The sequence below is a fragment of the Neolamprologus brichardi genome, chromosome 7 (genome assembly GCF_056152115.1).
Source record: "Neolamprologus brichardi isolate AB-2024 chromosome 7, ASM5615211v1, whole genome shotgun sequence".
Classification (NCBI taxonomy): Eukaryota; Metazoa; Chordata; class Actinopteri; order Cichliformes; family Cichlidae; genus Neolamprologus; species Neolamprologus brichardi.
In genome coordinates this window covers 67,372,442-67,396,631 of record NC_142110.1, presented here as the reverse complement: position 1 = coordinate 67,396,631, position 24,190 = coordinate 67,372,442, and the positions used below count along the sequence as shown (strand labels likewise).

General features: G+C 41.1%; 1 protein-coding gene across 1 annotated transcript; it reads right to left on the bottom strand.

Annotated features, from left to right (window-relative positions):
- Nucleotides 1-4,056: 4,056 nt before the first annotated feature.
- LOC148102324 (uncharacterized) lies at nt 4,057-6,046 on the bottom strand. Its single transcript, XM_087844570.1, has 4 exons — nt 6,021-6,046; nt 5,867-5,922; nt 4,393-4,910; nt 4,057-4,311 (listed from the first exon to the last, which is right to left on the bottom strand). Exons 1-4 carry the CDS (start codon nt 6,044-6,046, stop codon nt 4,057-4,059), a joined length of 855 nt encoding a protein of 284 aa, XP_087700696.1.
- Between the last annotated feature and the right edge of the window lie 18,144 nt (nt 6,047-24,190).

Genomic DNA, 24,190 nt, shown 5'->3' with positions numbered 1-24,190 from the left:
GTCAGGCGTGGATCCAGAAAGCCCAACTTCCAGCTCCTCCAACCAAACACCCACGAGACTCAAAGTCGAGCGTCCGAGCCACGTGGCTGTCTGTGTGTGTCTTTTCTATCTTCCTAATGAAAAGTTGGGCTGAAGCAAACTCTGCCTCACACAGGTGCGATCACTTGATGTGATTGGCCTGGCTGAGATGTTAGAATGATTGAATCTATGCCCCAGAGGGGATGTGGACAATAAGAACACATTTGATTTCAACTTCTGACCTGATTGTCTAAGTGCAGAGCTGTATTATAGTGGGGTTTTCTTTCTTTTATAATTTTATACACTTTGCACACATTTTTTAAAGGCCTTGTATTGACATCAGGAGCCACAGTAAAAAAGATGATCCCATATTGAAGATAAATGCAGCCTCTGTGATGTCCCCCAACTCGTCTTGAACCCTTAAGTTCAGTATTTCTCACGACCAGCTCTTGGTGTTTGGAAACTGAACGTGATCAATGAGGGCTGGATCTGGCTGATTCACTGCTCACTCACGTGGCTGAGAAACCTGAAGGGTTGGTTTCTCATAAACCTTTAAATAATGTGATTATCTTTATGACATTTATATATAAAAATTGCAAGTCGTGCTTTAAGCTGAAGTAAGTTTTTCAGTGTCAGGTAATTTCAAATGCAGCGTTTCTCACAGCTCAACAAACATCAGCAAACACAGTGACACAGTGTGCTGCAGCTGAAGTTCCAGCTGTTGTATTTCACAGGGAGACAAAAGAAAGAGAGCTAACTTCACTCACAGGTGGAGAAAGATAAGAAAGACAGGACAGGAGAGGAGGAAGAGATGTTATCATTGGGATTTGATCAACTGGAAATGTAAAGCCTTGTGGTTTTAAATGAGATACCGATCTGTACATGTGACGTTGTGTTTCTTCATGCTGTGAAACGTGCGGAAAAACAAACCGTCAGTGTAGAGGATGGAATAGTACAACTCATAAAACACCTGCTGACATCTTGTTAAATTCGGTTGTGTAAATCCACAAAGAGCAGCTGATCACAGCCTGTACACAAAGAACATCTTATTTTTCTTTCAATTCAATTCAATTTTATTTATATAGCGCCAAATCACAACGAATGTCGCCTCAAGGCGCTTCATAGATACAGAGAAAAACCCAACAATCATATGACCCCCTATGAGCAGCACTTTGGCGACAGCGGGAAGAAAAAACTCCCTTTTAACAGGAAGAAACCTCCAGCAGAACCAGGCTCAGGGAGGGGCGGGGCCATCTGCTGCGACCGGTTGGGGTTTTATTTTCCTTCTTTAACTCATTATATACTTAGCTCTTACTTTCTTACTTTGAGCACATTTCAGAGTCTATTCATTTGTAGTTTTACTTGAGTAAAGCCATTAAATTACTATTTTAACTTTTAATAGAGTATTTTTAACACTAGTACCTGTATTTGTATTTAATTTTAGAACATCTGGACATTTATCACCCTTTCTGATATGCTGACATTGAAACCAAACTCTCTTTTCGCTGTTTAACACGACTTGGCTCAAAAGTCTATTGCAGCGTTTTTTCATAGTTGGCCTTCTGGGCCTTTCTGTTTCATGCAGAGTGGAGCTTTGTGGTTTTACATGACCTGGCTCATGAGTCTGCTCCTGTGTTTCGGAGGCACTAGTTCAAGAAGGGTTGCCTTGATCCAATCATATCTGTACTGATGAAGAGGGAACAGATAAGTCGGTTTGACCTGGTTTGGGGACAGCAGGAGCATCATTTCCATCATCACGTCCTTCACTGGACAAATCCCCCTCTTCAAATAAGGAATTCTCAGACTAAATTCGTAGCTTTTGGGTGATTGATATTTCTTCTGTGGTGGAGGCTGGAGTAGAACAGTCTCCTTTGGTGGCAACATTAGATCGTGGCTGCAGTTAGAACAAAACAGTCAAGCTAAACAACTTTATTGATCTACAGTCCAAAACCAACATGAAAGAAGTGAACAGTAGTGAATGGAAGTGGACAAAGTTTCCATAATCAGTTTTTCCCAAGTTCACTGTTAATTTGTTTGCTTTATAGCAGCTATAATCTCATATATATATTGTACCACTTTGAGGTTCAGATGTCATCAGCTTAATAAAATACTCTGCTGTTTCAGTTGTTGGCTGAGATGTGGAAACCTTTGAAGAGTCACGTCTGTACCAAAAAGTAAGCGTCTTACATGTGATGACAACGCAGCACGCACATTAGACACCTGGAGTGGGAGGAACTCCTTTGAGCGCAGATTTGTTAGAATCATTTGCAAACATGTCTTTATGACTGTGAGAAAGTTTAGGGGGAAAACTTGACAGATGTCATATTAAATATCACACTAGCCCAAAAAAAATTATGCGATGTCGGACTCATTCACAAGTATAAATTACAGGTTGACTTTACTGCAGGCTACATGCTGGAGTACACATTAGCCAAATATTACACACAGTGCAGTATCACAGACTACTGGTGTCAGTGCTTTTTTTTTTTTTTTTTTTAACCAAACAGAGCTGCAGATGTTCCAGGTAGATCTCTCACATTCTGGAGAAGCCTGCTGCTCTCTGCAAAACAGATCACCAACACAACACAAATTCAATTTCTGCTCACCGGTTCCTTCAAACACATGTTTTATGCGATTGCTCTTGCAGAGCATTTAGCTGTCACCTAGTGGACGTTCATTGTGCCAGTGCACTGCTGCATTGAAGCATTTATCCAGTCTGTTGCACATTTCCTTTATGCTGTGATGTGTCACTGCTGTTTGTTTATTTATAAGGAACCCCATTAGCTTCCACAACAGTGGTTGCTAGTGTTCCTGGGGCCCAAACCATCAAATACCACCAAATAAAATGTTACACAATGAGTTGGATGCAAAATGTCCACATAATTTGGCTCTTACATCCACAATAAGGTTTTACAGTTCTGAAAATGTAAACATGTAAATATTAAAACTTATAAAAAACAAAAATAACCCCCACTCCAAAATACACAATTTCCATTGCAAGTGACATTACCCTCTTACAATTTTTACAAATAAACTGCTTAAATTGGCTGTTAGGTGATTTTTAAAATTAATAGAAGCCAATTCTATAATTGCATAAGGCAACTTATTCCACTGAAAAGATGCTCTAAATATTAGAGTTTTTCAAAAAGTTACTTTTAACTCGAGGAGTTACTAAATTGTGGTTAGTTGAGAATCGTGTAGCATGATTATGCATTTCATGTGGATACTGCAACTGAGCATAAAAACCTCTTTAAAGAAACTTATTTGAATAATGAAGGTCTTTGTGTAATGCATTGCTATTGACTTTTGCAAACCTTGGAGGTCCAGCTTTTAACAAAACCCTCAAACACATCTTTACAGAGGTTCTGCCACTTTCCCTACCATCAGCCAGCACAGAATACTTGAAGTAGAACCATGTTACAGTTCTTTCACAATGATGCACTGGATTAAGGAATAGCAATATTAAAATCTTATGACAGACACTCAAGTTCCAAAACCATTTCAAGTTTGTATGCAAGCAACTACTGAAGGATGGAACATCTGATTCACTCTCGGGTACTTTTAAATGGCAGCTCTAGTGAAGGTGAGGGCTAGAGTTGGCTCAAAGACGGGACACTTGATTTGGTGTCAAGCCTGCGATAATTGTGAAATACTGGGCTCAGTTACATCTCTAGATGCAGTTCAAAATGTACATCACCCAAATATTTAATGAGCTGCAGAGTCAGTGGCTTTTAACATTCGGGCATAGACTTGTTGCTTCTTGCTTACAAACACATGAATGTCATTAGCTCTAAAGATCAACCCCAACCCAAATGTTCAGCTTTTCTTTCAACCTGACAGAAGACGAGAGAAACTGCAGGAGAGCTTTCACACTTTATTTTAGACAAATACAGGAGATCCTTGTTGCACTGTAGAGCTGTGGAGGAGGAAGAAATTGTGAGGAACAGGTTTTAACCATCAAGAAATGCCATGTTGTAATATCCAAAAACCAGTGACCCACCTGAGCCCTGCGAGTTTGGCTCGTCTCTTCCATCCATGTCAGTCTGAAGCTGACCGATGGAAATTTGGCCAAGGGTCAGAAGATTGCTGCTTTACTTGACCCCAGTGAGGTCCATGGTAATACCACCAGTAGTCGTTCCACATAGGATTCATGTGGGAGTTGTAGTAGCCACTGTAAGGGTGGACATATCTCTGAGGATGGCGCGGCCTTGATGGGCGTTCCAGTCCATCTGGCTCTAGAAATGCAGAGTCCCGACCAGGGCGGCCTTCATCACGATGATGCTCGTCGGGGTGCGGCGCTGATGGGCGTTCCAGTCCATCTGGCTCTAGAAATGCAGAGTCCCGACCAGGGTGGCCTTCGTCAGGATGATCAGGATACTCGTCGGGGTGCGGCCTTGCATGAGACGGCACATAAACCTGCGGTCGTTGGTGTTGATGTCCGCCGTAGTGTTCCTGGCGGCGTGGAGAACCTCGTGAAAAGGGAACGGCTAAGCTGAACTGGTAGCCCAGCTTGGAAGGATCATGGAGTCTGCCGGGTTTATTAAAACTGTTGTCAATAATAAGGCCGCTTGGTCCGTACCGAGGAGGATTAGCACCATAACGAGCATAAGGAATCTTCAGGCTCAAGTCAAAGCTCCTGGGCTTGGCCACAAGGTGGTCTCTATGTGCTCGAGGCTGGAGCGGATACGTTTCCATGGGTCTGTGGGCGGGAATATTGGAGCGTGGCTGATAGGATCTTGGGGATTGGACTTGGACCTGATTGCGCACATTAGGGTAGATCTTTGGACCTGACGGCCGCAGAGCCCTCATGTACTGGAAAGGACGAGGATTTCCATACACATTGTGTTCCCCTCTTCCACCCTGCCATGCTCCAGGCTGCACAGGACTTATGGCTGAGAGAGAACATGGGTAAGAATACAGATCATCAGGTTGAAAACGCATGTGAATCTTCAGTTTTTCAGTATTGTTTGGATACAACTTCAATCTTGAGTTTAAGCCAGTGTCAAAGACCTTTGCATTCTTAAACCTTTAAGATCAGGGAAGAAATCACTTAATTTGCTTGATCCACTCAGGCAAAGCACAATATTCATGCATTTTTATACCATCTACAGTTACAATTGTTCTTTTCCAAATTTAACAGGGAAGAACTTGACCTTTTACAGTGGTTACTGGAGTAAAAAGGTAATAACCAGTGAAACAGCCAAGCTTACGATGACTGATTACAATGCGTCGTAAATGCAACCTGTAGAGTTTCCACCTCACTGAATGAAACCCTGCTGTCACGTTAAAGCAGTGGAGCTCCAAGCGTGCAGCTGTCACATTAGAAATACAGAGAAAGGATGGCAGTGCAATGAACACATCAGTAGATTCGTTTTACTGCAATCTGTTTAAATACCTTTGACTGAATTAAGCCTGCTGATTTGGACATGAGGCATAACAACCTTACCCCAATATCTTTAAAGTCCTGAAAAAGTACACTGAGACACGTTTAGTGACCAACAGCTTTATCATCTGAAGTGGGGGAGTGAAAAAAGACTGCCTGGATAACATACTACATAATTTGCACCAGTGTAAATAATAAAAGGACACTCTTAAACCTCTCCTTTGAAAGACTTGAATTATTGATGTGCTCTCGATCATATTACCACTTTTACCAAGGCTACTGTAGCTCCTATACCCTCCCATGTACCCAGTCAGACTTTCTCCTAAATCTCCAACATAAGTCTGTAGAATAATGAATAAAGAGATGCTGCAGACTGTGGGTCCAGGCATAACTTCACTGGACCCTTCAAGTCAGATAGCAAGTTATTATTTCATAAAATCATTGGCAGGGGTTCAGCATGCTCACCTGCTGGAAAAGCTGAGGAGTAGTCCACATCACTCAAAACATAAAGCAGTAAAATCCTGTCAAGCAGCACAAATACAGTCAAGATAAAACACGACCAAAGGTAACATTGAAGTACAGGAAGTGCAGATCATGAAAGCACATTTAAATGTTGTACCTTGCAATGAGGAACCGAGCAGCCATGACTGCTGCAGCTGCACTCGCTGTGTCCTCACAAACCCTCCAACCGGACTGTGCATGCACTAGTGCCCTGTCAGCTGTCAAGTCCACACACACCAGCTACTCCAGCCAAACACCAGTGTGCTTCTGTCAAGTGTTCAGGACATGCTGCTGTCTTTATAGGTCCTTCCTGCTGCAGGTGTTTCTAATTAGCCTGTTTTAATGAGAAGTTGAACTGAGGTACCCAACAGGTCAACCTCCCTCCCCCATACACGTGTGAGGGAGACGCACACAGGCAGCCTCACACAGGTGTGACCACTAGATGTGATTGCTCCAGCAGAGAGTGCTTGCTGTCTTCTGCAGAGGATATGATGCATTACAGCAGAGGGTTTTCTGCTCAGCTGCTCTCTCCTTTTACTTATACATGTTCATTTTGTTCGTCGCTCAAACATAAACTGTTGCTCCAGGGCCTCGCAGGTTTAATCCAGAGAAGACCAAAAAATTCTGTCTAGATTCTGACTTTATGACCCTGATGAAGACCACAAGCCGAAGCACGTTGGTCACCCAATACAGCAGATCCCTAATGCTTTAAATGTCATCACGTCATCAGATCTTTGTCTTCTCCTCACCCGTGTTGCTAAATTCAGACTTTACAAAGGAAAAGTGAAATAAAAATTTCTGTCATAAACTTATTTTGTTTATTTATGATGCACTGTATTTCAAACATCCCAAGTATATATTTAGGACTTGAGTTTTTATCCATTAAAATCATAAAAAACTCCAGTAAACTTTCTGAATTGATAATGTTAACTGCTTTAAGAAGCCATGCATCTGATCTCACAGCTATGACTGTGACTTTGCATGCATGCACAGTCTGTTTGGTACTCCAGTCACAACAAAGCAAGCTGGCTGTCGGAGCCATAAAGATTGAACCTCGGCCTCGGCTGTGCAGTCACCGTTGCAGCTTAACAATGATGGATCTGCACAAGGTGTCGACTTGTTTATTTTGACTTATTCATTTCCTCGCCGGTTTATTTCCTCCCAAGGCCCACAGCAGCAGCAGCAGCAGCAGCGACTTTTTGCTTGATGAACTGGTTTGAATTTAACAAGCACAGCATTATCTACTTCCTGTGGCTGCAGGTGAAACCTAAATCCAGTCCCCCATAATAATAATACTGACAAACCTACTGGGATGCATCAGTGCCTCGCTGTAACTCCCTTCACCGGGTTTATTAAAACTTTTCTTATATAAATCTGCTGTAAAAATGAAAGCAGCAGATATGAAGCCACTTTCAGAATAAAGGAGAACTACATTAAAAACTTAAATTAAAAAACACTCTTTTGTTTATTTACCAATTACAATTTATGAGACACACAGTGATATTATTAATGTGCCTCAGGCTTCTGTTTTCTGGATGGATTTCTGTCTCTCCAGCTCAGGTTGGAGTCTTCCACGGTGCAAATGCATATTTTAAATTAAATTTATCTTTGCAGGCTCAGTGTTAAAGTTAAAATGAAAAGATGACTGTATTTATTACTTCTAGTCAGTAAATATCATTCAGTAATATTTACGCTGTGAGACATCGGCTGAAGTTGAACGAGGATCGGACTGCACTTTTGTGTAATACTAATTCCTACCACAAGATGGGATAGCAAGCCAATGTAGCACTTCCATCCATCCGTTTATAAACGTAGGTCACAGAGTGAGGGGGTTGGACAGGAGAGGGCCTCTCCCAGCTGTAGAGTCACTGTTTAAGCACGGACACATGCAAACACAGGTTAGACAAAATACGTCCTATTACGCTAAGCCTTTCTGGTGAACGTTGCACTCTGGTGTCTGAAGGTTCTCAGTCATCCAGGTCATGGTAGTCTAAGGAAGACGAGAAGCTTCTTTAGTTCTAAGAGTCAAATGGTACTGGGACTCTCCACCAGAGATGGGCAGTACTTGTAACGTGTTATTGTAATCCGATTACTTTTTTCAAGTAACGAGTAAAGTAAGGGATTACTATTGCAAAAACGGTAATTAGATTACCGTTACTTTCCCGTAGGAACGCTGCGTTACTAAAACCGTGATTTTTTTGCGGGAATGTCTCATGACAGTGACGTAAGCGAGTGCGACGTTTGTGACAACAGCTGTGTGCAGATCAACAATGGATCATATATCGAGTGCAGAGAGAGTATGAGCGTGCAGCGTTTAAAGCGTGGAAGTACTGACCTTACTTTGAGTTTGATTCCATAAAAAGTGACAAAAACATTAGTGTCCGTTGTGCGTGGGAAGAAAACTTCTTTTTACAGCGAAAAAAACCCCTAAACTTCCAAACAAGCACCGAGTAGCTACGACGTAATGGGAAACTCACAGAGAAACTCGTGGATTCTTCCACTGACCGCTGCACACCTGCACCAGGGTAAACCTCCGCCTACCCCACTCCTGCTTTACAGGTGAAAATAGAGCAACAGGACCGCTAGTCTTTGACTTTATTTATTTTCTGCTGTGTTTTACTTGCATCTATTTGAAAGACTGAGTGTAAACACAAAAAATATTTTATTTTATGTGCTGGAATGTGCAGAAAATAGGTTTAAATGTTAAACTAATTTCTTCCAGTCAGAGAATGTTGCATATAATTACATTTTTGCTTGATGCATAAAGTTAAAAGATTAAAACTAATAAAACAAGTTTTAAAAAGAGACTTTTCCATTTGATTACATTTTGTATGATGGATTATGTAGTAAAAGTAGAATTGGGCTGAAAGATCTATCACTTTATCACCTATTCAGGTTGTAAATCGTGTTTTTAAAAAGTAACTAAGTAACTAAGTAATTAATACTTTTGAAAATAAGTAATCAGTAAAGTAACTGGATTACTTTTTTGGGGAAGTAATCAGTAATTAGTTACTGATTACTTTTTTCAAGTAACTTGACCAACACTGCTCTCCACCATTTGACTCTTAGAACTAAAGAAGCTTCTCGGAGGTGAAACGTCTTCAACAAGTGAAAGAAGTCCAGACGCTTTTCTTTCCAAGCTCCTTAGACCCCTGGTGGTCAAACATCTTTATAGCAGGTAACTACAGAAGTCCCATCAAAGTTTCTAAAATGATAAGTAAGGGGGCTGAAAGTAGATATGTTAAGTCATTATTTGCGAATCAAACGTTTAAAACTCTAAATGATGAAGTCAGATGTTCAAAAGGAAATTGTGTGTTGCTGCGCAGCTCAGTCGAAACCTTTTGACCATCAGCCGTAGCGTTGTTTACTGCCGGCCTGGCCTTTGCTCTTCGTCTATGTATTCCCCTCTCGTTCTCCTCTGGATTGATTCCTTTGTGCTCCGTGTCATCCCGCGGGGGATAAATGATGTTGTTCGCCCCTCTGACAGCCAATCAATACCTCATTTTGTTTCATTTTCAGATGCTGCGTGTGCAAACGTGCACCTCTGTTTATGTTTGTTTATGTATTTGCCAGAAAGCTCTCATTGAGTCGGTGGCTAATTGCTCTGCTGATTAGGACTTCATCCTCATGCCGGCTGTGTTGATTTAAACAATCCAATATGCGTGTGCTTGCATGGGCGTCTCGAGCGCCCGTGCCTTTTTTTCTGTGGGAACAGTTGGCACAAGCTGCAGCGCAGCGCAGTGAGCAGGGCTGAGTGGGTGTTACGCTGGAATAATGATGACAAAGAGCCACCTGTCAGAGCCGGGGCTCTTTCAAAATGTCATTTCACACTGAATGGGTAATCAGGTCGGCGGCGTGTGAATGGGACGGCTGCGGAATTACAGGTCTCTCAAACTTTTTAATGTCAAGTATACTCTCAGAGAGGCAAGGCGGGCACACGTGGGGGAAATAATATGGTGTGGGACACCTGTCTGAGGGAGGGGGACTTTAGAGTTATTAGATTTAGTGTAGCACAGAGGTGTGTGTGTGTGTGTTGGTGAATAATGAGGTGGAAACAACTGAGAAAAAATGGTTCTATTCTTTGTGGATAAATCATAGAGCTGCTATCAGGTGGCTGAAGCGGTGCTATCTATCTGCAGCTAATTGTGCATGAATTATGAGTGAATTCCAAGTAGTTTCAAGTGAACGATGCAGCCCAAATGCCAACCAATCAACCATAGTTGGGCTCAATAAAAAATCACTTTGAAAGTGATGTTATTTGCTTTCTCCCCGAGCTTTTGATCAATCTGTCATTATTAGTAAGAGGCTCCTGGAGCAGGAGTTGGTAACCATTACCGAGCAACGTTCGACCACAAACATCTGAATGGAGCTGCAAAACATTTGAGCTTTCTAATAAGGTGATGCAGTAAACAGAAAGTTTCTACGTGTAAATAAGGTTTTATATATCAGACAATAATTAATCTGGTCCTCAGCAGGTCTTAAAATGAAGTAAATGCAATCTCAGAGTAATTTTCTCATCCAAGTAATTTAAGAAAATGGAGAAGCAGCCTGTGAAAAGTCCAGTCTTTCTGCTTCAATAAGAATTAAGAGCGAGAATAGCAGTCGGTGCTGCGATCACATACATTTGATTAACTGGTCACCAGCAAGTGTGAGCAGCTCTGTAGAAGCAGGTCTGCACGTCTGGAGCTTCCAGGTGAGGAAAGGCATCAGCAATGAACTTCAAGCTCCATCTCAGACTCTACAAGCCCCAGTTTGCATGTTAAAGATGAAAGTGCATGACAGCACACTGAACAGACTGAATGTGTGTTTGTTTAAAAGGGTTAACTCTCTAAAAAACAAACATGGCAGCACAGCGTAGGTTTGCAAAGCTCCACACTCCTGGAACAGACGAGACCACAGTGAAGATGTTCGTCCATCACGCACAGCAGCACGTCTGGAGGAAACAAACACCTCATACAGCCGTCAGCACGGTGGAGGAGGGACGATGATCTGAGTGGACCATGAGCTCCTCTGTAGAGTCAGTGTGAGGCCGTGTGTCCCACAGCTGAAGCTCGGACCAAACAAGTCAAGTGCTGTTTTAAGACCTGGTGTTGGATAGTTATAGTTAATTATTTATTATGTCCTTATTGGCAAAATCTTAGAAATGTCTCAATAAACGAAACAATCCTATTAGCCTGTACTGTCATGGTCCTGGATTTCAGACCCAGAGCTTTTGGTTTGTAGACTGAATTCTTGTTCTATTTGGTTCATTTTTACCCATCAGTCATAAACGGCTGATGGAGCATTACTGTCACAGGCACACGGTGGACACCTGAGGCTGTGAAGAAGGACTCACCCAGGATTTTCAAACTGATACCACAGGTCCATCTACTGCTACTTCCACTTAAATAATGGCATCCGTGTAGTATTGATACTCAATATGCAAAATTTGTTACATCAAATTGTTGTATTATTTGTGTGTGTATCACTAATCTCAGTGCTGGAGCAGTTTTTTCTATAAGATAACTACAAAATAAACAAATCAAAGCTATTTCAATCAAATTAGCTTCTACGTTATAGTATATTACAAATAGAAGTAGAATAAATTACTCTGCTATTCTGTATTTTTAATTTATGCTTTGTTGAGTTATTCTAAATAACAATAATACACACAGCCTTCCAGCACTCTCCTGTCCAGGAAACAAAGCAGTAACGCCTTAGAACCGCTGTGGGATCTTTTCACTCCCACCTTCCTGTAGTTCCTCTCGCTTATCTTCACTCAGTCTAATTATTGCTGCTTTCAATCAAAACGTTAAAACTGCAGTGGGTTTCCTGCTTCTGCCTTCTGAGTCCAACTTGAGCCCAAACAGCTGCCCTCCCTGTGTCCTCCTTCAGTTAAACTGATCCTGGCATGCGGGTGGTAATTACAGCTTACACAAAGCTGCCCAGAGGTTAGACTTGCTGAAAAGATGTTTTTGCTTTAATCTCTTCTGTTATCCACGATCCATACAGAAAGGATCCGTCACTTGTCGGCACAGTAAGTCCCTGCCTCTAAAAGCTCTGTGGCACCTGAGCGAGAGAATGAGTCGTTTATTTCACAGTTTTCTGTTTTCATTGGATTTTTCTGAGGTTACTTTGTATCAATGCCTGATCTGATTTTTCCCACTGGCAGCCACTAGGTGGCAGTGACTACACGCTGCTCAACTATGCATTCAGCCTTGTGCAGGAGGTCTATCGGTGGAGCTGAATTATTCACTGTCCAGACCATTGCTCTATTATTAATGTCTGATTTCAGCTTTTGCATTGTTTGTTGGGCCACATGAGAGTGAGTCCATTTTCCCTCCTTTTGTCTAACAGTTAAAACTGGCTGTTAAAGTTTAGGTTAAGTTTCCGTAACACATTACATATTTGTACATAATGTCAGCAAATCTTTTTTCAAGGCAGACTTACAATGATTTAGTCCCATTCACAGTCTGTGTGAGCAGTGGGAGTTACCATCAGCGTGCAGAAATGCAGTACTCTAAATTACACCTGTGCTTTTCCTGCAAAGATAGAAGCACACTGAGGCGGCTGAATGCAGCACAGCACAGAAAGCCAGTCTGAAGAAACACAATGAGGGCCTGTGGCCATAACTTTGAAGATAAAGCTCCGATTTGATTTGCTCAGACTGTGAGGACAGCAGGTTTCATCTACCACCGCATCCCCTGCAAACATGTTTTGTGCATCCAAAGCCCAGGCTTCACCACAGCATACTGCAGGCGAGCTCAGCGTGTTCCTGGGAAAACAGAGGCTAGTGCACATACCCACAGCTCACAAAGTTCAGGGAAATCTTCAAATTAGGCTGACTTATTCAATTCAATTCAATTTTATTTATATAGCGCCAAATCACAACAAAAGTCGCCTCAAGGCGCTTCATAGATACAGAGAAAAACCCAACAATCATATGACCCCCTATGAGCAGCACTTTGGCGACAGTGGGAAGGAAAAACTCCCTTTTAACAGGAAGAAACCTCCAGCAGAACCAGGCTCAGGGAGGGGCGGGGCCATCTGCTGTGATTGGTTGATGAGAGAAGGAAGACAGGATAAAGACATGCTGTGGAAGAGAGACAGAGGTTAATAACTGATATGATTCAATACAGAGAGGTCTGTTAATACATAGTGAGTGAGAAAGGTGACTGGAAAGGAAAAACTCAATGCATCATGGGAATCCCCGGCAGCCTACGTCTATTGCAGCATAACTAAGGGAGGATTCAGGGTCACCTGGTCCAGCCCTAACTATATGCTTTAGAAAAAAGGAAAGTTTGAAGCCTAATCTTAAAAGTAGAGATAGACTATAAACTATAAACACAGAAAACAAAGCTGAGTTTGAACATGAACAGAAAAAACCTCCATGGTCCAGTCAAGGCTCAACCACAGAGCTTTAATAACCAGCTTCATCAGTGAAACACCAGCTGTTTGCAGTATAGATCCAGAGGTTCACTTACTGCATTTGAACTGAGCTCATTCACTTTAAGCAGTCTGCCTCTTGTCATTGAGCGAATCAAAGCATGCTTATGATCTTGGCTGACTTTTCTCATGCTGCGTATTTCTTCATTTCTATTCATGTTATTCCAGTTATTACATTAAATGTGGTGGTGTGTGGTATACAGTATGACAACATCTAAGGCAGGACAGGCACAGGTACAAAAATCTTCTAGTGGTGTGTGTGTGTGTGTGTACCTGTTTAGATATCTTTGTGAGGACCAACAATTGGCTTGCTAATATACATGTGGGGACCCTTATGGGGACAAAATGCCGTCCCCGTGTGTTTGAGGCATTTTTAAAACTCAAAAAGTGGTTTTAGTGTCAGGGTTACACTTAGTCTAGGGTCAGGGTTAGGCATACATTTTTAGGGTTAGGATAAGCGTCAATCAGATGTCCTCACTAAGATATGAAAGTGTGTCTTTGTTATTTAAACATGAGGGAAGTCGCAATAACGGCCCCCAGGAGCAAGAGGCAGACCGAGAAGGATCCAGGAGAACCGGGCCATTCACGGCCCCTGCATGAGTACTGAAGTCCACACGTCTCAGCGATGTCTCCGAGCCCGTCCCAGCAGGAGAAGGAGGGAGGGCCTAGTTGGGGCGCCCACGGCCAAAGGGTGGGAGTCCCAGAGGACCAGCGGAGACGGGCAGCCGACCCCATTAGAGGTTGGACCCTGATCTTGTCCCAGAGCTCCAGCAAGCTCCAGACCCAGCCACACACACACACACACACACTCGCCATTCTAATGGCACACAGAGACACACAAAGACACACGTGCACACACCCTAACAGTGCACCAAATCCAGGTATTACTTGAATTGCTGAGCAACAGGCAACTGCAGCGATGTCATCCTTCTACAGTTTCCACACAAGGTCAATTTTCTAACAAGAGCTATTTTGCAAAAGTAGCTTTCTGTGAAAAGGAAAGAAAAACTTTGAAGAATTTGTTCAATTTTAAACTTCCACCATCTGTGGCATGAAATTTATATTCAGGGGAAAAGGATGAAGACACAAAGGCTGATTAGCCTGTGCTCTCAGGGATCTTTTAGTCTTTCAGCACATCGCTTTACTCTGCAAATAATTAACCAGTGTGATTCAATGTCACACAAACAAAGTCTAAAAATGTGTGCCGTTAGATTTGTGTAGGACATGAATTTGTAGATGGTATTTTTAAGACGCGTCGCCTGTGAGATTCATGTTTGTAAATCTGGTTGTTTTTGTGGTCTTCAGGCCACCTTTTCAGTGTTGGTCTCTGACATCATGCACATTAATTCATATTAGTATGAACTTATAGCTGTGGTTACATTCATCCTTCGCTCGTCCATTAGCAGCTTCACAGTAGCATTTCACACACGGGTGTCAAACATATGGCCAGGGGGCCACAACTGGCTCACCAAAGGCTCCAGTCTTACTATTAACGGTGTTTACATCAGTTTTATTGATAAAAATGTGAACCTGCCACAGCTGAATCCAGCGTCCCTGCACAGTCACCGCAGCTGGCTGGATGAATTTCACCTTCTTCCTTCCAGATGATGATGATTTCCTGTCCCAGATTTCTGCAAACAACATGGTTTTAAAAATGCCTTTTTTCCAGCCGCCATCACTACGGTGCACAAATCATCGCTTTGCTCTCCTACGTGACTCTGTGTGAATTCTCTGTTTCAGAGTAATGAGTGAGATCGCAATCTAAACACTTCCTGTTACCAGTTTTAATTTACTTTTATGCAAATAAATACATTTATATAAATGTGTAACTGTACATAGTTGTTGAATTTCTGTGATTACTGGCCCACCTGCAATGCCTTCAAAGTACACCAGGGGGCCACAGCGAGCACTTTTGAAATCACTGCTCTGTTGTTATTATTGATTTATCTGCATGTTAGTGGACATTAGCTGACAGTAAACATGTGCTGTTTAGATGGTATTTTAAAACTAGACATAAATGTTGGATTTTTTCTCCACACATCTGCAGTTTGCCAGATGTGTTGATGGTTTTTGTGGCTTTAGAGACACAAACAGCATCTCAAAGAAATGAAATGAACAAGAAAAGGAAAAGAAAAATAGCTCTTCTGTAAATATTCTGGCAAAAAGCCGTCAAATTCCAGGAAGAAAAGCGGAGCTGCTCCCTGAGTCCTGACACAGCACACAGTGAAAAAGTGCTGCTGAGAAATAAAACTGCACCCAGCTGCCAAGAGTCGGGGTCAAAGCAGGAACTCCAGAAAGTGTGAGAGCAGTGGGGGGTGAAAAGTCTGTCTGAAAAGCAAATCCAGCACTGATTTAAGGATAAAGACACAATCACAGATATTTTTTTGTGCAGTGAGGACAGGCAGAAGGAGTCGTGGACAGCTTAGCCTTTGTATGGAAGGTGTCACTGCCTGAAACGTGATTGGTTATACACTCATAAAAGTGTGTAACTCCTGTCACCGCCCGGTTAAACTGAAACAATGCAGCCTTTATCGTGTGTTCACATTAACACTGCTGTTGTAAAGAAATGTACACAATATATATTTGTTTAAAGCTTAATGTTGATTTCTTCCATTGTGGCAACTCTTTTCTTTGTGTGTGTGTTTGTGTGTGTGTGTGTCAGCATTGTCAGTTTATTTTGTATGTCTGATTGCTTATGATGTAATATTAAGTTCTTAAGTAGTCTTAGGTTTTGTTTAGTTCAAGTTTCATCCGTACTGACATGTTTATGTGTCGTTTCCTGTTTCCTGTCTCTCGTCCTCTATGTATGATTTTTAGTTATGTCTGTGCCTCGTTTCCCTTCATCTGTTTCATGTTCCTCTCCTTGTTTATGTCTGCGTTTTCCATGTCATGTCACAGTCTTCTCTCATTTTGTTTCCTGTTTTATTTTGACAGTCTAGTTTCCATGTTCGGTGTGTTTAGTTTTGCTTTCACTGTGTTCTCCATGTGTTTCCTCTTCCCTCATTCCCCTTCTTTGTATTTAAGTCCTCCTTTCTTAAGGTCGTCTGTTGAGTTCTCGTCATGTTTCCGTGCGTCCATGGTTCCAGGTTTTTCTATGTTCAAGGTTTTGCTCTTTGTCTTTTGTGTTTAGCATTTAATTTTCCTAGGTTAGTTGTAGTTAGCTTGGCCTCAGTATACACCTGCCTTTTGTTTTGTACCTTTACCCAGCCACAAATAAACGGCTCCTCCTCAGTTGAATCAAAGTGGGTTTTTTGCGTGTCTGCAATTGGGTCCTCCTCCTCACTCCACACAGTCTGCTTCAGCCAGACTGTGACAGTGTATCTACCAATAATAATAATGATAATAATAATAATAATAATAATGATGATGATGATGATGATGATGATGATGATGATAACAACAACAACAACAGCAACAATAATAATAATAATAATAATGATGATGATGATAATAACAACAACAACAACAATAATAATAATAATAATAATGATGATGATGATGATGATAACAACAACAACAATGATAATAATAATAATAATAATAATAATAATAATAATAATAATAATAATGATGATGATGATGATGATAACAACAATAATAATAATAATAATAATAATAATAATGATGATGATGATGATAACAACAACAACAACAACAATAATAATAATAACAATAACAATAATAATAATAATAATGATGATGATAATAACAACAACAACAACAACAACAATAATAACAATGATAATAATAATAACAATAATAATAATAATAATAATAATGATGATGATGATGATGATGATGATAATAACAACAACAACAACAACAATAATAACAATGATAATAATAATAATAATAACAATAATAATAATAATAATGATGATGATGATGATGATGATGATGATAACAACAACAATAATAACAATAATAATAATAATAATAATAATAATGATGATGATGATAATAACAACAACAACAACAACAACAATAATAACAATGATAATAATAATAACAATAATAATAATAATAATAATAATGATGATGATGATGATGATAATAACAACAACAACAACAACAACAATAATAACAATGATAATAATAATAATAACAATAATAATAATAATAATAATAATGATGATGATGATAATAACAACAACAACAACAACAACAACAACAACAATAATAATAATAACAATAATAATAATAATAATAATAATGATGATGATGATGATGATAATAACAACAACAACAACAATAATAACAATGATAATAATAATAATAATAACAATAATAATAATAATAATGATGATGATGATGATGATGATGATGATAACAACAACAATAATAATAATAATAATATTAATAATAATGATGATGATGATGATAACAACAACAATAATAATAATAATAATAATAATAATGATGATGATGATAACAACAACAATAATAATAATAATAATAATAATAATGATGATGATGATGATGATAATAACAACAACAACAACAATAATAATAATAATAATAATAATAATGATGATGATGATGATGATGATAACAACAATAACAACAATAATAATAATAACAATAAAAGAAAATTAACTGCATGTCCAACTTTAGAGCAGCGTGCCAGTGTTTTTTAAACATTATATAATTAAATCTGTGTGTCCCAAAGGAAATAATTGTTATAAATGCTGCAGTATGTCCAGTTGCTAAAAAGCAGCAGCCTGTGAGGTGGACAGATGCCCTCGCAGGAGAGTCAAAACTCTAATGTTGATGTTTCATAATGCAGAGTGTAAATCAGTGAGTGACATCATGGAGATCAGAGCGAGCCTGAATGGTTTTATGCATGGTTGCTGACGGCATCGGCCATTTTACTGAGCAGTTAGCGTACGGTGAGTTGTTAAAGCTTTTCCTCAGAAAGTTGTTGCTGGTTTGAATTATGCAAAGATGTTAAAGCTGCAGTGTAGAAAGCTTAATGTTGAACTCAAAACTGAGCAGAGCTGCAATTGGATAAAAATGTAATTGTTGCCATTTGAACCATTTTGTCCGTGTTGTCTTCCTCACAGACTGAAATCAGTCTGCGCTTTTGAGACAGGCACATATTAGCCAGCTGTCTAATGCTAAAACCTGTTGAATCTCGTATTTTTCAGCTCAGGATTTATTAAAGCATGAATGAATTCTAAATAAATCAATCTCTGCAGTGTATCCTTATACATAAATACAGCACAGTTAGTGTGTCTGTCTCTTACTACTAAGAAGTGGAACAGATACACACCATATTCAGTCGTTACCAAGAAAGAAAGGACGGAAAAATCATCAACCAGTGAAAGTCACTGATGACCAAGATGGGGACCATTGCTGTTGGTTGTGTGTGGTAATTCACTGGAGAGAATATTAGGAGAACTTTAAATGTAATGATGTATCATATCATGTTTTTTTAAATATAATTAAAGACTGAAAACGTGAAAGATTTGGTAGCGTTGTTGTATTCGATTCCCTTGCAGCTATCTTGTGTTTTCTGTGTGAAATCAGCTCTGACAGCACTGAGGGCTCTTAGCTGACACATACATGTAATTGCAGGTGACTAGATGACTGGAACACTGAAGCAGTTGAGCAGTGGCGTGATGAGTAACACTTCCTGGGCAAAGGACATCAAAAGCTGAAAGCTGAGTTCACTGCATGTCGGAGCTGGACACCTGCTGACAGCACAGAGGGCCGAGGATCGACCTGGAGAAGGTAAGTGTTGTCAGCGGGCTGTCAGGACCAGCGGATAAGAAAGGAACGAAGTCTGCTGTTTGTCAAATTTGTCAAAATGATCATTTGACATTCGAAGCCTTCACTGCTGGATGCTGATAGGGCACAGACAGAAAGCAGAGAGAGATGTTATAAAGCATCACCAGCAAAGAAAGGTACATTTCAAGCACAGCAGTAAAATCTGCTCTGGCTAAAGTATTTGGTACAGAGCACTGTACCACTGTGTCTCTGCAAGTCCACTTCTGTCTGGGCCTCTGTCACGGTCTGGGGGAGCAGCTGGGATTGGCTCCGTCCGTGAGTGGGACTTCCTCAGCTTCACGCATCTAGAGCTAATTGGGCCAATCAGGCCAAAGAGGGATTTAAGCTCTGCACTGTCATCTCCTCCCTGCCAGTTCGTCAACTACCTGGTGACCTGTTCTCCAGTGTCGACTGCTGCTCACCACTTGGAGCTCAGCTCCTTTCCACCTCACTCGGAAATATCTCCAAACCTCACCTGCCTGCCCTCCTGCTCACTCACCAGCCGTTTCACCTCCCCCTCGATACCACACCTCCACCTCCTGCAAGTAAGCTGAAAAGACTCTCATACTTAGTGATGGGCAGATGAAGCTTCATGAAGCACTGAAGCTTTTCACCCAACTGGTTCACCCCAGCGCAAAGCGTCTTGAAGCTTCATTTGCTCTAGTAGGACACCTGCTGGACGTAAAAATATTAGTTGGCATGAATTTGAAGAGTGTGGCCTTTTGCACACAGCCTGTAAATGTCAACAACAAAAGGAGTGTGTAAAACATGTGTATTGTAGTGATGGCAGTATACTGTGTATATTACGGAGCCCCGCAGGGGACATGGGAGAAAAAAAAAATTAAGACGGACTTCGCAAAACTAACTCGGGATCTCGCAAAACTTTTGCGAGATCTCGCAAAAGTTTTAGCCGCATTCTTCCCGTTAGCTCGAAGCTAACGGGAGGTCGAGACCTACTACAGCCGGGAGGAACACCGCTTTCCCGGCACATCGTGCCTCGACCTCCCGGTCGGCTTTGAGCCAGCATCCGAAGAATGCGGCTAAAACGTTTGCGAGATCTCGCAAAAGTTTTGCGAGATCCCGAGTTAGTTTTGCGAAGTCCGTCTTAATTTTTTTTTCTCCCATGTCCCCTGCGGGGCTCCGTAGTATATTTATACTGGCAGTATGGAAAATGATTATTTGGAAATGCTTAAAATGGAAATCATTTACTGTGAGGTGAGGTGTGGTTGGGGTGTGGACAGTGGTTGTCCTTTTGTAACGTTGAGGTATGGACAGCTACACACTGAGGCTCAGTCCTGCCTGTTCACATTTTATTCTGTAAAAAATAAATTTTCACTGCTTTTATGACCTTTTAGTGGGGAGAACGTAGCTAGGATTTAATGATTTAACTAATCTTTTAAATCCTTTGTCCTCCACAATGCTAAATGGCTGGGAGTCCTCAATCACCATGGTAACCAGGTCTTCATCTATTTGAGATTGTTCTGCTGAGGAAAGACAACAAAAACAAAGCATAAATATAAATATCACACACGTAACTTATTACAGTTGTATAATATTGTTATATAATTTAGTAACATTACTGCATGCTATATTATCATGGCATTTGATGGCTCACCTGGTCTTGCTCCACAATCTGTGTTCCCCTTATTCTCATGCAAAGCTCTGTCTGTAGTGCCTTAGCATGGATGAGGTGTTGTTGTTATATCCCAGCTCCCTGCACATAGCAAACACTTCACCTTGTACAAAAGTAAAGACAGCTTAACATAAATTGTATTGCACCATCAGTATTATGAAAATACATCTTCTGTAGAAATTTACATGCCTTGTTGGGAGGAATAAAATCACAATGTTCCCACACAGGGGAGGACATCCTCCTCTTCTTAGCTGGCTCCATTCTCTCCTGACTTTCTCTCCTCACTCTCATAAACCTCCAAACTGTCTCCAAACTCTCACTAACTGCAACTCTCCATCAAACACCCACATTTTGAATGAAGTCTGAGGGGTTTATATTTCTGTCACAGCTCGCGGCAAAGTTCGAACCACTTCATGAACCAGTCACGTGGTACAGCCGGGCAACGAGGCTTCGCACGTCATCATTTTCAGCTCCTCCCATAAATGAAGCAAGCCTCAATACGCGCATCGCGGAAACGCCCCCTCAATTACTCGACACAAGCTTCGAAGCCCCGATACAGAACGTCACATCACTACTCATACTCAGTGTTGGGAAGGTTACTTTTAAAATGTATTCCATTACAGATTACAGATTACATGCCCCAAAATGTATTCTGTAACGTATTCCGTTACGTTACTCAATGAGAGTAACGTATCCTGAATACTTTGGATTACTTAATATATTATCATGCTGTTTACAACTACGTGAATGTACTATTGCTGTGATTTATTACTGTTACTGAAGGTCCGCGGCTCCGAACCGTAGTAAAGGGACCTCTGGCTAATACGGTGGGTTCTGTGTCGGGCTCGTAGCTGAAAACTAGCTTTACTTTGCTGTCTGGGTCAACTTTGCTAGCAGAGACAGAGAGAGGCGTTGAAAGGCTGCTCCAACAGAACTTATTGTTTTTGGAGGAAAACACGAACACGGTGTACAGTCGAGTCTTAATAGCTTACTTACAGCTGGGCTCGTCAGGCTCTCTTCTTGGCTGCAGTGGTTATTATTATATTTACATGCTTCCAGCTCCCGTTTCTGCTCGATGACAGCTCGTACTTTTCCTTTTTCTCCCTCCCTCGCTCACAGACACATAACGTGTATGGCAGTCCATTCTCCCTGCAGCACGGACTACACTGCCCATGATGCTACATTCTTTAGAGCTATACCTGTAGCATTCTGCCTGTTAGCTTAGCACGACAACAACAAGGCCTCTCTCACCCAGGAAACACGCAGAGAGAGAGCGTCACCCTGTAACCATGGCAACCGTAACGCTGCCTGGAACAACAGAACGTAGCTGTCAAACAAAACCCAAACAGTCCTGACCCGCCACAATATGAAACAGGGAAGTACCGCCGTGTAATCCATTTATTTCAACAAAGTAACTGTATTCTAAATACAACCTTTTTAAACGGTAACTGTAACGGAATACAGTTACTCATATTTTGTATTTTAAATACGTAACAGCGGTACATGTATTCCGTTACTCCCCAACACTGCTCATACTTACCCTCTCTGGTAATCCACTTCAACCCAGCTCTAACTCCGCTCTCCCCAGTGTGACCAATACTTACCTGCCTAGATCCAGTTGTCCTCACGTTCATGCCACACTAAAGTTCAACGGCTACGTTTCCAAACCACAGTTTGCCACGTTCTTGTGTTTTCACCCATATTATATATTGACCTCTTGCCTCCGCTCTGTGTGTCTGCGATTGGGTTCTGTTCAAGTTGCCTCCGTCCGGCGTGACAGCCTCTCTTTGCCCCCAACTGGCAGTACATGCACCCACTAGTATTGACCTACCAGTGGCTGGTCCTGCCCACCCACCCCTGCCTCTTTTTTCACCATTTGTTCTCTTTTATTTTTCATTTGAATTAAAAGATCATAAAAATCTTATAAAAGCTGATTTTTCACGACATGGGCCTTTTATGAATAACTGCATTAATTGTTTGAGATTAGTTGACATGTAATTATTGAACCAAATAACTGTGATTGTTGATGTTAATGTATCCATTAGCACCACAGAGCTTCATGCATAGTTTTAAGCTACATCAGTTGTAACTTGGTATCCTGGGTAAAGTTACAGCAGTGGCACCATCCAGGCATATTGTTTCATCTGAATTGCATCAGACTTGGTGGAGCTCCACATCAGAATATTTTATTTTTGCTCAACAGCAGCTTCACTTTCCACTGACTCATTGTAACAAAACCATTATTCATTCTGTATTTTACAGTTTTATGTGTCAGATGGAGTTTTCCTGACCTCTCTGGCCTGCTGATGGGTTAGGACTCTTGTAACTTAACAAAAGGCTTTTTCAGGCTTACAGGGTTGGAGAAGTATTCAAATCACATTTCAACTCAAGCTGAGGAAAGTAGTGGGCACCAGCCAATGATCCATGCTTTAGTGGCACCACTTGGCAGGTGCAAACAGCTTTCTTAAAACTTTCTTAACCTTTCTAAAACTCTTAAAATTCAATCAGTAAACGCGGCTCAACTTTAAGGCCAAACTGAACAACCCTGGGCTCTATGGATAGGGAAACTTCAGGGACGCTAACAAGAGTCCTAATCCTAACCCATCAGCAGGCCAGAGAGAGGTCAGGAAAACTCCATTTGCTACATTGATCAGTGTTTGTTGATCAATGATTGTGAGAATTTGCATTTTAATGATCAAGGAACTGACCTCCCAGCCCATTGTTCCTTCAGTGGGCTGGTTTCAGTCAACGTGCAGCTGACTGCAGTCACCTGGATGAGTGATGAAACGTTTCTCCCACTGAAAACGTCCTGATGAACAGAATCAACCTTTTGGGTAAATAAATAACAACTCAATCTAAGAGCTGTACGTTACAAGTACCCTAACTACATCCTGTAGCCGCATATTTTCAATGCAGGATGTGCAAAGGTCTGCACGGGCTTGCAACTTGCAGCACCTTCTTCCTGTATTTACTTTTGTTGCTCCCGCCCCCGACACATCTGGCCAGTGGGCGGACTGAACATGGTCACATGGTTTGTAGTGAGGCATTTTGGTTTGCTTGGATGTTTCTGTGTAAAAACAAACCGAAACACAGGAAAAACTGCACGTTTACAAACTCATGAACGGACTGAAACCAGAGGAAACAAACTGTAGGTGTGAGAGAGAAAAAACTGAATCTGCCTGCTCTTACAGTCGGCTCATTAATAATGTTCCTGGATGGTGTCGAGCGAGGTCTGTGGGCTTCAAACTTCCTTGTCTGTCTTTGCTTCCTTTCTGATTGCAAATCCTTCCAAGAAACTGTCACAATGTGTCAAAAGCTTTTCAGTTAACTTAACTAATAATTAAATTTCCTTCGGGATTAATAAAGTATTCTGATTAAACTGTAAAATCTTGAAATATGTCAAACATGCATCATTTTGGATACTGCACCTTAAAATCTCATAGAAATAGTTAAGCTGTGAA

What these genes read in the sequence shown, in the direction of transcription:
- LOC148102324 (XM_087844570.1), bottom strand. Translation starts at nt 6,046, where the DNA reads ATGGCTGCTCGGTTCCTCATTGCAAG. An exon ending in CTCCTCAGCTTTTCCAGCAG is followed by an intron (nt 4,911 to 5,866) that starts GTGAGCATGCTG and finishes GTTCTCTCTCAG; the next exon opens with CCATAAGTCCTGTGCAGCCT. An exon ending in GGCCGCACCCCGACGAGTAT is followed by an intron (nt 4,312 to 4,392) that starts CCTGATCATCCT and finishes CCATCAGCGCCG; the next exon opens with CACCCCGACGAGCATCATCG.